The sequence below is a fragment of the Rana temporaria genome, chromosome 12, assembly GCF_905171775.1.
Source record: "Rana temporaria chromosome 12, aRanTem1.1, whole genome shotgun sequence".
NCBI lineage: Eukaryota > Metazoa > Chordata > Amphibia > Anura > Ranidae > Rana > Rana temporaria.
In genome coordinates, this window is record NC_053500.1 from 34,667,319 (window position 1) to 34,679,851 (window position 12,533).

General features: G+C 40.7%; 1 protein-coding gene across 2 annotated transcripts; it reads right to left on the minus strand.

The window, feature by feature from the left end:
* Positions 1 to 469: 469 nt before the first annotated feature.
* Positions 470 to 12,081, minus strand: PYY (peptide YY). Of its 2 annotated transcripts, XM_040330741.1 has the most exons (5): positions 11,956 to 12,081; positions 4,051 to 4,238; positions 2,083 to 2,166; positions 750 to 810; positions 470 to 650 (listed from the first exon to the last, which is right to left on the minus strand). In XM_040330741.1, the coding sequence occupies exons 2-4, from the start codon at positions 4,236 to 4,238 to the stop codon at positions 783 to 785; spliced, it is 300 nt and encodes a 99-aa protein (XP_040186675.1). In that variant the 5' UTR covers positions 11,956 to 12,081; the 3' UTR covers positions 470 to 650; positions 750 to 782. The 2 variants fall into 2 exon arrangements, with proteins under 2 accessions (XP_040186675.1, XP_040186674.1); XM_040330740.1 differs by having other exon boundaries at positions 470 to 810; positions 11,956 to 12,080.
* Positions 12,082 to 12,533: the final 452 nt, after the last annotated feature.

Here is a 12,533-nt window from a genome sequence, read left to right on the forward strand (position 1 = left end):
ATCTGTTCCTGTCCACCTGGGGATTTTTGGGGTTTTCCCGTTCACCTTGGTGTGTTCCAACACTCCTTGTTCTATTCTCCAGTATATAAAATACATAAATCCAGCAAGAGATATTCTATTTCTGTATGGAGGCGTGAACTCTTCCTTATGGATGCAAGATGAAGTCTGCTGCAGGAGTGTCTGAGACTTGCTGGTGGTGGTGGGTAATATAGCTCATCCTTGTCCATGCAAAAGTCAAAATATCGGTTTTGCACAGAGAGGACTTTAAATTGAATGTACAAATGCATTGTGTAAAGTACAGTGGCCTTTAATCGCCAATTCAATTTTACATTTTTTAGAGTCCGTTTACAGCCATCAGAATGAGAAAAGGCGCCAGGTTGCTATGCATGACCGCGCTCTCTACATTGCTTTTTGACATATTGAGTGTAGAAAGTGTTGGTGCAAAAAAAATCGGACAGACGCACACTCGGACTGTGTCACTTCCATTAAACTTGCTTTTATTATCTGGACATGGTAAATTTCTCAGTCAGACATTACGGATTGTGTGTTATGGGAGAGACAGCTCTGGAAGAAATGGCGCACACACACGACACGCACATGCGTGCTCTGCACACACACCCCGGGGAGGGTGTTGCGGACCACTCTGCACTCTGTTGGGTGGAGAGACGAGATACAGGAACCAGTCAGAATGCAAAATGGCGTAAAAATAATATACGTTTAAAAAGAAGGGAAGGCGGGATAGCGGTCACCTGGGGAGCAGAGGGAGGGGAGGGCTCCAAGGGTCACCATTTATAGTAGGAGTCGTCGTACCTGGGAAGAGATGAAAAGGGCAGGGTTAGTCAGGCAGAATAGAGTTCTTGTATTGTGTTAAGCTGGCCATGCACTAGTAGAAATATGTTCAAAATTAATTTCAAGAACATTTTGTTTTTCTAAGTATTATTGGGGTGTTGTCAATGTTCAATTTCTTTGGCAGTGATGAGAAAATGTTGAAAGAGCGGGATGAAAAATTGTTGTTGCGCAAATAAATTTCTAACAGTGTATTTGGCTTTCTTTCCATAAAGCCCATCTTATTTAAAGTCTAATTTAACAGCAAAATTTTAAAGTACTATTGGATGACGATAATTTGTCAAGTCATTGAATGTACTGAGAATTTTTATAGGAATTCTAGCAGGATTGTTTGTTCGAAAATCTACTAGCATTTGGCCACACTTGGCTTAAAGCTAGAGGTTTTAGGTATGGCATTTTTGATTGGGTGAGGTGGAGATTGTGACATCACTTCCATCTCTTCACCTCATCCAATCAACATTGCCATACTTTAACTTCAGCTTGAGAAAATGCAAAAGTGAATGGCACCTATGCCAAGCAAGTGACCTGTGTTCATAATGCATCAGGGCAGTTGCTCAGCATGGGGGCAGGTAGTGGTGCCTACTACAGAAATTTCCAGCTTCCACGGGGATCCCACAGGTATGGCACATATGTAAACCTTGCCATACCTAAACTTCAGCTTTTAAGGTATTTTTATAACTATAAAAGGATTGTTACAATGTGTAACCTACAGAAGATAAAGAGAAGCAATTTGGGCAGGGATGAGCCTAGCTCTTTGTGTCTTATGGACACAGCCAGGTTGAGAACAAGCATGCATGAGTGCCCTCATAGAAAGCGGCTTGCTATGGGGGCACTCTGTAAGGGAGAGGTGCTCAAATTGGGGGAACCGAGAAGAAACCCTTTAAGCTCCACACACAAATCCTTTTTAGATCTTCCAACAAACATGTAGTGCTAGGGCTTGTCTGATTAGATAAAAATTGATTGGATAGTTAAGATAGGTATTTTTAGACCTAAATGCATTGGTAGTCTCTATGATTAAGCACCACATTAGGTGAAACACATTAGATTCTCCTATGGGCCGGAGACTAAGCTGAAGCGATTCTTGACGAAAAGGTGCACTACATGGACAGTGTGTCGATTTAGGCACCATTTTGTTATTGGTTGTTGTATAATATGACCGCTGCCGGGTTCCATCTCACCTTTGCAGTCTGAACTGCTTTCATCAAATATGGCTGCTTATGTTGTGACAACACCTACCGTGATCTGCTATTGTAGTTTCCGTTGTCACCATACAGAAGATCAGAAAGCAGGTTGTCAGCGGGACTGTCTCTCTTTCCATACCTGAAATATAAGTAGACCATTAGTAGGAATAAATACAATACCTGTAAATTCTAACCAGATTTTATTCTTCACTGCTGACAGACCCAACCAGGACAGGGGCTTTTGGAGGGGACTTCGGAGTAGCCTCTTGCCTACTGACTGTGGGCCCTGACATTTGGGGGGGGGGTGTGCCTGGGGGACCCTTTTGGCATGGTTTAGCTTTAGATTCGGGTCCATGTCTCCCGAAAAACAGACTCTGGAAAACCTAGGACCTGGATAGCCACCGGCTGTATCACAGGAGAGCGCCTGCAAGCTAACCCTCTTGGTAGAGAGCTTCCCATGATGGGGGTTAGCTCTTTCGGGGAGGAGCCGAGACAGCTGCCGAGGGACCCCAGAAGACCAGGATTGGGGCCACTCAGTGCAAAACGCGCTGCACAGGAGAAGCAAGTATGACATGTTAGTTATTAAGTTTTTATTATTATTTTATTTTATTTTTTTGGGAACCTTTACAACCCCTTTTTTAAGGTGTCTTTCTCACATTGTAGAATTTGCTGTTGTGTGCCTCCTAGATGTGAATCCCCATTGTTAATTGATTTGCCTATTGTTTGTCTGTATGCTAGTGTCGCCTCCTTGCCAAACTATTGTGGGATGTTTGTTAAATGTACTGCTAACAGTACTCTACCGGTAATAAACATCTATTATGGTTTGCATTGTTTAGGCTAATGTAATTAAGCTCTTATGTGATTTTTGTGTGGTATATATTGTGTGAGCGGTTACAAGTGCAAAGTCAGTTCCAGCTTGCACCTAAGCTAGTATTGTCTAGTTCTTGGGTGGAATTCTACGCTATAATTCCTGTTTCCAGAGTGGAGGAAGCTGCATCTCGGAGGAGGCACCTAGGCTGGGTGCTAGGCGGGTTAGTCACGGTGCCTAAAGCTGCATTTTTGTAAATGTATTTAGGTGCTTGGGCATGAATTCTAATTTATTCTGGCCAGTGAAAGAAATGTCAAACGCTCCTTAAAGTGGAGTTTTTAAGGCTTAGTGCGCATGAGGCCGTAAGCCTATTATCGTAAAATCGTATTATAGTAAAAGCGAAAAGATAAAATTATGTACCACATTAAATAGACCCGTTGTTCCAAAATTTCAATTTGCCACCTTACAAAATGCATTGAAGATACATTTAATATACTACTACTTGACAAACCTGTATATAAAGTGAACCTAACATGGCAGAAAGATGGAGGCTGCCATTGTTTACTTCTCCCATGGAAATTGCTTTTTGACTGGCTGTTTGCTTCAGCACTGTCTCAATGACCCATCGTAAGTCTGCAGTTAAAGATTTCTATTTATTCAGATTTTTGGGGTCTGTGACTCAGTTTGAGTTTAAAATTAAAGCCAACGTTTTTTTGAGTCCATAATCGCCCTCCTGTAATTTCTCATGGCAGGCTTATATTAAAGGGTTTGTGTCTCAATTATTTATTTATTTTTCTCTAATAGCAGTGTTGGCAGTTATTTTTGAGACTACAGACACCCCTATATTATAGAGGAGACAAGTGCTCTGTAATCTAAAATCCTTCTTGTCCTAGGGTGACACCACTGTTCCTCCATAAATACAGTACAGTGAGGAAGTGTTGTCACCCCAAGACAGAAAGTGAGTTACTGGCCATATCACTAGGTGGAAATAAAGGAAGGAAACCTGAAAAAAACAAAACTAATGCAGCCACCTCATGTAAGGACTGGTAAGCTGCAATGTATTAATTTTGTTCTTGGGTTTATATACACGTTTTAATGATTATGTGTATGTAAGAGAATGGTTACAAATGCAGAACATACTATAGTGTGAAAAGTATTCTTAGACTTGACAAACATTTGTCAGCCAAACTGCGCCAAAGGAAACCAGCTACTCACCTCTGCCGTGTCACCAGGTTGATGTAATGCCGCAGGGCTGTCAAATATTTGGTCATTTCTTCTGGTGAAGCGTCCTCTCCAGGGTTTTCCGGTTTGGGTGGATATCCCTCTACTATCGTTCCTAGGCATATTAAGACGCAGATTGTGATGGCTACCATCATTGGCCAGAGCTTCAAGGAGGTCACCATCTGAAGGAACAACACAAAAGATTGTATTTTTAGTAGGTCTGTGAGTGTCCACAGACCTTGAACTACAGGATGACACAATTTACTATGAAATTCATACATCTACCAATTTCTTACATGGTATGAGATGACTGCTCCCCTGAAAAATGAGTGTCCCTTCAACTGGATAGTTGAGCCACAAAGCACGCCAAACAAATGTCGTAGAAATCCAAAGCCTTTTTTTTTTTGGGCAAAGAAAGAAAAGGCAGCCAACGCATTAATTTGTTGCCGACGCTGGCACAACTAATTGACTGTTCTGAATTTCTACAGCCACAGATTGTGTCTATACTTTTGATATGTTATTGAAGCCCCAATAAAGGGGCTTTTCTTTGGCCCTGAGACACGTTGATGTTTTCTTGTTACTTGTGAAATTTTAAAGGCTTTGGATTTCTGACAATTTTATTTGGTGCTCTTTTTGGCTCAAATACTTTTGAATTTCCTGATTCGGATGACCCCCCTAATTCTTGGTGGGGCCATTTTATTTTATAAAGAGCTGCTGAACTCAAGCTATCAGGTGCAAAATGTGTCCAATGCCTTGATTCTTCTACTCTTCCCTTGGACCCCCAAAACTGGATATCACAGTTTTTCATTTCTAACCCCTCATCCATTGGTTATACGATTCTTTCTTCGTCATCAAGTATGTCAATATACAAATCTGCAAGCATTTTTATTTTTTTGCGAAGGTCCAGGTAGCTAGGATGGGGGTTACATACAATGTAGTAAAACAAATATAGGAGTAATCTATCACTAAAGTAGTAAATTAAAATGCCTTGCACACAACGTAATATTTTATTTTTTAGTAGATGTTGGCCATACCTCAAAACTTTTTGAGATGGGAACGAGGACCACCTATTGGCGAAAGTATGGAAGCATAGGACACACACCCTTCCACGCCCCCTTTAAAGTAGAATGCTACAAAAAAGTTAAACCCACAAGTGCTTTTTTTTTTTTTATTTTTTTTTTTTAACAATTACTTTTCCTTTATATTGCCTTTTGAAATTGGATGAAGGGTTTAGTACTGCGAAATCCTTTTTTAAAGGATAAATAGTGAATTTTATATACAACTATATAGATCAGACCAAAATGAGGGTCAAATGAGGAGGAAAGAGGGACTTTGTTTCAAATCGGGGATAGTTTGGGGCTATGTATTGCAGATAACCCACTTTTAATGTACCTCTTTGTGACTTTAGTGGTCAATCACTACACTTGAAATCCTAAATTTACAACAAGAGATGCTGGATCATATACATCAGAAACTGCAAAGTGGAAAGGAGAAGTTTCAGGAATTACTATTGGGAGAGGGGTGCGCTCGGAATGATTTTTTCCTATTTTTGTAATTGTATATTAGACAGTTATTGGAGGAGGGGAAATTAATATTTGACTTTTTCTACAGCTACCCCCCCCCCCCAACAAGTAATCCCATTATAGGCAACCTCTTCTCATTCTGTGGCCGATTAGAAGATAATCTGCAGTAAGCTACAAAGTGACTATTCACATTTGTCCATTTTATTCTCAAATTGTATACATTTTGCTGCATGAAAATTTTAATTTCAAGTAGTGGCTGGTTCAGAGCCATGTGCTGCAGGGAATTTTTATGGGCCCATTCACGCCTACACATGTGCATTACCACATGTATAGAACCATGTGACCCACTCTAGGTCTGGTATAAAGCCTTCCCGGAGGAGTGGAGGATGTTCTAGTCACAAGGAAGAATGATAACTTCTATATTAATATTTTTGATTTTGGCAAAAGTATGGAAGCGTAGGACACGCACCCTTCCACGCCCCCTTTAATATCCAACAAACTCCTATAGGAGTGATGGCCAGGTCTGCAAACTTTGTATCCATATAGTGCATATAATACAAGGAATTAAACCTTCAACTCGCAGAAATGTAGCCCACTTACTTAAGGTTTATGCCTATTTATGAGAAAAGAACCTAAAAGTGCACCTGTCTCAGGACTATGGACAACAGACTTGCATATTTTTAACAATCAGTATGAGCTTTAAAACAAGCCTGGATTTAGTTATTTAGCTGTGTTTTTTAAATGTTGTTGTGATCTTTATTCTTAAATATCACAATTTATTAAAAATGAATTTCTTCACAATACCTACAGATACAGAGATGAATGAAGGCTTATGCCCCGTACACACGATTGGAATTCTGCTCAAGATTGGCTTGCATACACACCAGTTCTCTGAACTTTCGACTGTCTAGATCAGGGATATGCAATTAGCGGACCTCCAGCTGTTGCAAAACTACAAGTCCCATCATGCTTCTGCCTCTGAGTGTTATGCTTGTGGCTGTCAGTCTTGCTATGCCTCATGGGATTTGTAGTTCTGCAACATCTGGAGGTCCGCTAATTGCATATCCCTGGTCTAGATCGTGGTGACGTACAACACTACGACGAGCCGATAAAATTAAGTTCAATGCTTTTTTGCGCGTCAGAATTGCTACAGACTGCAAAAGTCAGATGGAGCATACACACGGTCGGATTTTCCATTCAAAAGCTCACATCAGACTTTTGCTGTCGGAAAATCCGATCATGTGTACGGGGCATAAGATACAGGGATGAATGAGTGCCTGTGATGGTCTTAATACCATGATATGGGCACAGGTTCGCTTTAATTTTACCACTTGCTAAAGTTTCAGACATTTACAATGTGCCTGTATCGAGGTGTCATAAAAAAAAAGGGGGTTGGCCAGTATCCACGATATTAAGTGTATGATTTCTACTGAGCCTTTAATGTACATTGTATATCATAGGATAATTATTTAAGGTAAATATCACAAATGCTACAATGTGTAACTAAGGAAGTATGTAATTATGAATCTGTGTATACTTTACTGGCTAGAGTCATCTCAAACATATTTACAAAAGCACCAATACATATGGTCTGAGGTCATAAAATCCTCCTTATTGGCTGTAAAAAAAAAACGGTCAATTGGGTTACCTGCTGTATAAACCTGACCAATCGCTGCAAAAATACATGAAATCTGAAAGGGTAATGTTGGTCATATATGAGCTGAAGCTTCAGAGAGAAGGACAGGTAATAGGGATATTGGCTTGTGACTTGGCCAATGAGCAGACACGAAGCAAGCATGGCTAAACCCTTGCTTCTATTGGCATATGATCAGCACCCATTGTACAGAGATTTTCCGTGTGTATGTGTGATCAAAGTATCCTCCAATAGCCAACAGCCCTTGTCCCCCACCACCTCCTCCAGGAAAACCCAGTACAGGTAGATTCAAAACAACTGTCGCATTAACTATGTACTTGTATTGTCTTCCTTGGTGCACATGGGTAAGTGCAAAGGGGATTCAAGGTAAAAGACTCCATATTTATATTCAGAATTATTAATTTAAATGTGTGCTTTATAAAGATAGAAGGTAAGCTTTGTATTTTTATTACTAAATATGCTATAGGAGCTGTTGAAAAGCCATATTGTAGACGGTCAGGTAGAAGTCCTAACGGGTGGCGAGATTTCAGAACTGGAGTCTTTGAGAGACATAACTAATGACAGATTCAGATAACAATTGGCTCATAGCAAATACTTTTGTTTTTCTAAACCACTTAGGGATTTACCAACATTTCACGGAGTCTTCCCTAAATTGCAGTTCTTGGAAACATGTTGGACGTGGGTTGCAAAATGTTATTTAAATATCAACGGTTCATTCCTATTCCTGATATGTAAATTTGCTGGTGATGTATTGCTTACCAGTTCCCTTTTAAAGTATGTTTAAAGCCAAAACTTTTCATTTTTGGAAATGGTTAAACCCCCTGTCCTCACAACAAGACACAACAGGAAGTAAAGGGAAATTGGCCCCTTTTTAGACAGTTTTCACCAGAACAAGGTTTTTTTTTTTTTTCATGGTGCTGGGGGTCTACTAAATAGTGGTACCTAAGATTTTAATAAAAGGTGTGATTTTTTTTTTTGTTTTGTTTTGTTTTTTATATTGGCCCCCACCACTACCCACAATTGCATTGCCTTTGCTCTACCATTGTTCTGTTTGCCCCAGGAAAGCATGAGAGGAAGCCCAACGTTGCTACCTTGAACTTGCATTGGGCTGAGGGCACCATTTCCTTTCGCCTGTGTTGAAATGCTGGGTGTCTGCACCTGATTGGCTGAGAGGCGGTTCAATGGTAGGAAAGTGAATTCCTTTGCTTTCCTAACATACAGCTGAGTGAGAAGCGAATGCACAGCGTTGCGCCTGCTTCTCGGATTTTTGGCCGCTTGTAATTCCGACCAAAAAGGGACTGGACACCAAAAAGGGACCGGACACCTGAATAGGAGGTGTCAGCAGCGACCATAGATAGCTAGATTAATGCAATGCATGAATTTATCTATGGTAATTAGAGCGGTGCCAGGAGAGGGGGGGTGGCCACTGTACCCCCTGCCTGGCACTTACCTTGTCTCGGGTGGGCACCAGATAACAGCGGCAGGCAGTGTCCGGTGTCCTCCCATTACTTCCCTGACCCCCAATGTTTTTTCCCCAATGTTAGAGCCTATAGCTCTAATCGGGTGCTTCCAAAAAAACACACCCACCATTGTAATTCAGACCAAAAAGGGGCCGGACACCTGAATAGGAGGTGTCAGCAGTGACCATAGATAGCTAGATTAATGCAATGCATGAATTTATCTATGGTAATTAGAGCGGTCACAGGAGAGGGGGGGCGGCGCTCCTGCGCTCTTTATGGATGCACCACCGCTGATAGAGTCGCATGCTCCTCAGTAGTATATGCTGCTGCTGGGGTTAACAGTAAAGTGAACCTGTTGCATGGACAAAGCACATGTCCATTTTAAGACGTTAACCTGGCAACATCAGTACAGTAATGTATGCGTGTTAGGAACCTTAGCTTGTAAGCTCCTTGAGGGCAGAGACTGAAGTGAATGTATAATGCATATCATTGTAAAGCGCTGCATAAATCGATGGCACTATACAAGAACCTGAAAAAAATAAGCAATAACATGCAGCCTCCCCCATGTGCTAGCTGATATTTACACACAGAACAGAGCAAAGCTTCCTACAGACATCATGTCCGATCATCATGATCTGGACAATAATGGTTGGTTTGATTAGCAGCTGTATCTCTGTGGCCACTATGTGATCATTCCCTTGGTGCCCAATCTCTGGGATTAACCAAGATCCCAAAATGGGTTCTGTGGTCAGTCGCAATTCATCTACCCACATGAGGTCTGCATCAGGAATTTTAATTGGCACATAAACACACACACCTGACCATAAAGTTGTGCTTTACTGTATAGCAGAAATACATCAAGAACCTCAAAATGTATGCATAGGCCAAATCTCTTTAGTTTACTTTTGCATAGGGTGGAGAGGGGTTAGAACCACTGTCAGGTTTTTATTGCCTTCTGTGTGCCAGTTAGGGAGATTTGCCAATCTAAATTTGCACCGATTGTCCATTGTCCTCGAAACGGTAAGGGGAAGTCCAAAATTTACTGCTGCGCCTAGAACAGGAGGTGAGCGGAAATCTTCTAATGGGAATACCTGTTTTGGTGGCAGTTGCGTAGGCAATTGCCTTAATTTTGTAGAGATTTCCTCTGACTTCCGGTTGCATCACTGGTATAGGAAGTAGAGTAAAATCTCCCCAATGGGACACAGACAGCAAAAAATGAACTGATGGGTTTTAACCATTCTTTACTATCCAAAACCCAAAAAATGTAATCGCTACTCAATAGGTTTTCATACGTTGCACTGATGGGCAAAAAGCCTGAAACGACGTCGTGAAATTTTTAGAATGGATGGTTCAAAAATATTGGGCTTTATTATTTCTACCAGTGGTTCTGGATGTAAATTTTGGCTTTTTGGAATGATTTGCATGGCCTTGCCAACTGTCCTGAAATGAGGAATAGTCATCTATTTTGGGACATATTATGGAATCGGACATGTGATTACCTTTCTGTTTTAGGAAAGCTTTACTGTGCAGATTTTGTTTAGAGAGCTTTTTAATTACTTTAGTCCCTTTTTACCATAACCTGCATGGTTAGGTGTGTGTGTATGTGTGTGTGTGTGTGTGTGTATATGTATATGTATATATGTATATGTATGTATATGCGTGTGTGTGTGTGTGTGTGTATATATATATATATATATATATATATATATATATATATATAAATATATACTTTAATTTTTGATATGTGCACATTTACTTAAAGATCAAAGAGTTTCTGATGCAGGGATGACATTAGGATTATTATTACACAGCCTCAGGATACACATACATTATATCATACAGAATACCAAGTATTGATCTGTCAATAGGATTAGCAGATCAATTACTGAAGATGGTGTCTTGCAGATCACCTACAAATTATCAAGAGAATCTCCACTAATTTATTTTGTGAACACGTTGGAACAAGTACGGATTATCTGGGCTGGGGCACATTGGGGCTGATATACTAAAACTGGAGAGTGCAGAATCTGGTGCAGCTCTGCATAGAAACCAATCGGCTTCCAGTATTTTTTGTCCAAAGCTTAATTATACAAGCTGAAGTTAGAAACTGGCTACCATGCACAGATGCATCCGATTTTTGCACTCTCCAGATTTAGTAAATCAACTCCAATGTGGTTAATTCACTAAAACCGGGGAGTGTAGCTCTGCATAGAAACCAATTACCTTCCATTTTTTTTTTTTGTCATTATATAATTGAACAAGTTGAAGTTAGAAACTAGCTACCATGCAGAGCTGCACCAGATTTTGCACACTTCAGTTTTAGTAAATGAACCTCAGCCCTGTATTGTATTCATGCGATTTTTCTATGCGGATCAGATGCAACCTAAAAAGCACATGTCGCCTAAAAAAAGCATTATTTCCAATGAAATTTCGCATGTCGTGAGAATTTGCTCCAGTTCAAAAAAAGGGTCCTGTGCGGTGAGAATTTCAGCTCCATAGATCTCTATGGCACCCGATTGAAACCGCAGTCCAGTGTTCACATCCCTGCAAAATTCTTATTACATTTTTTTTTTTTGCCAAGTTTTTATATAAAATAAAATTTCAGATGTGACCACTCACAAATTGGCACTGCAATTGCACATGGCAAGCAGAAATCGCAATGCATATTTGCACCTTGTAGCGCTTTAAATTCACAGCGTACAAGTGTGAAGCAGGAATCAGTGTTTCCTTAACTGCTTTCTTTAGTACTCCCCAGCAGGTCATGTTTTCAGAATTTGCCTGATTTAGTAACTATTGAGCTAGGAACCTGTGCAAGAATGCTGCATGGCCAATTCAAGAATTAAAGGGATGTAGAGCTGGTGTTAAAGCGGACCCGTCAAGAGAAAAAGGCAAACGCTGCCATCGCTGATCCATCTTGAAAATGCTAGTCGCCTGGCACACATTGCTTTCCTTAAATTTTTTTTTTTTTAATTGCAGACCCGGAACGAGTCCGCAAAAAGGAACTTCCAACTTGTCTGGTGTTCAGAACAGTAGACTTTTTTTTTTTTTTTTGTTCAGTGACTCGAAGTTTAAATGCCAGTGGTTCAACATGACAGACGGGTAACTAGCATTTTCAGCGGAGGAACAATGACCAACCCCAGTATAGTTTCAATTTTAGGTTTCCTTTAAGGAAGCCCTAAGTATACATGCACCACATTGCATAGTGCTGCGGTATATGTTGGTGCTATTCATATAAGCAATGGCATAAGAAGAAGTTACTTACTGTCTGTTGGAAGGAAGGGAATGTGCAGGAAGGTAAGGATGCTTCAGGTTCCTCTGTATCCCTCTCTCTGTCTGTCTTTGTAGGCTGCTTAGAAGATTCTGCTTCATCCTCTGATGTCTACGGCTTTATAAGTCTTGTGATTGCTGAAGAATAAGCCAGACTCCTCCTCCTTCCTTAAACTTCCCTTGCTTCCCCTATGAGCACACACTCACTCATCTCTGATTGATCAATGACTTGTCTATTCTGGTACCTTGTGCGTGTCATGGGGAGAGGGGGGGGGGGGGGGGTTAGGGACCAAAGAGGTTGGGTGGGGGCATCAGAGGTGTGCGTGGGTGCAAAATAGACAGTCTATTAACCTTCAGGTATAGGGCATAATCTGCTTTTACAACTCAATTGTTTTATCATTTGATCGCCGTAGATGGCGGTTAATTAGTTGATAATGTTTGGGAGGAGGGTTAAGATATTTGCCTTTTATTTGTTCATGTATGAAGAGGTCCGCTTGTGATTGTTTGGGTTTATTGCCCGTAAAACACTCCTATCAGTGTATGCGAACATTAGCGTCTTCATTCGTGTTTGTA

Bases quoted from the DNA above. Each gene is read 5' to 3' on its own strand.
- PYY (XM_040330741.1), bottom strand. From the start codon at position 4,238: ATGGTGACCTCCTTGAAGCTCTGGCCAATGATGGTAGCCATCACAATC. The intron at 2,167-4,050 runs GTGAGTAGCTGG...CTTATATTTCAG, and splicing joins AACCTGGTGACACGGCAGAG to GTATGGAAAGAGAGACAGTC. The intron at 811-2,082 runs GTAGGTGTTGTC...ATCTCTTCCCAG, and splicing joins AACTACAATAGCAGATCACG to GTACGACGACTCCTACTATA.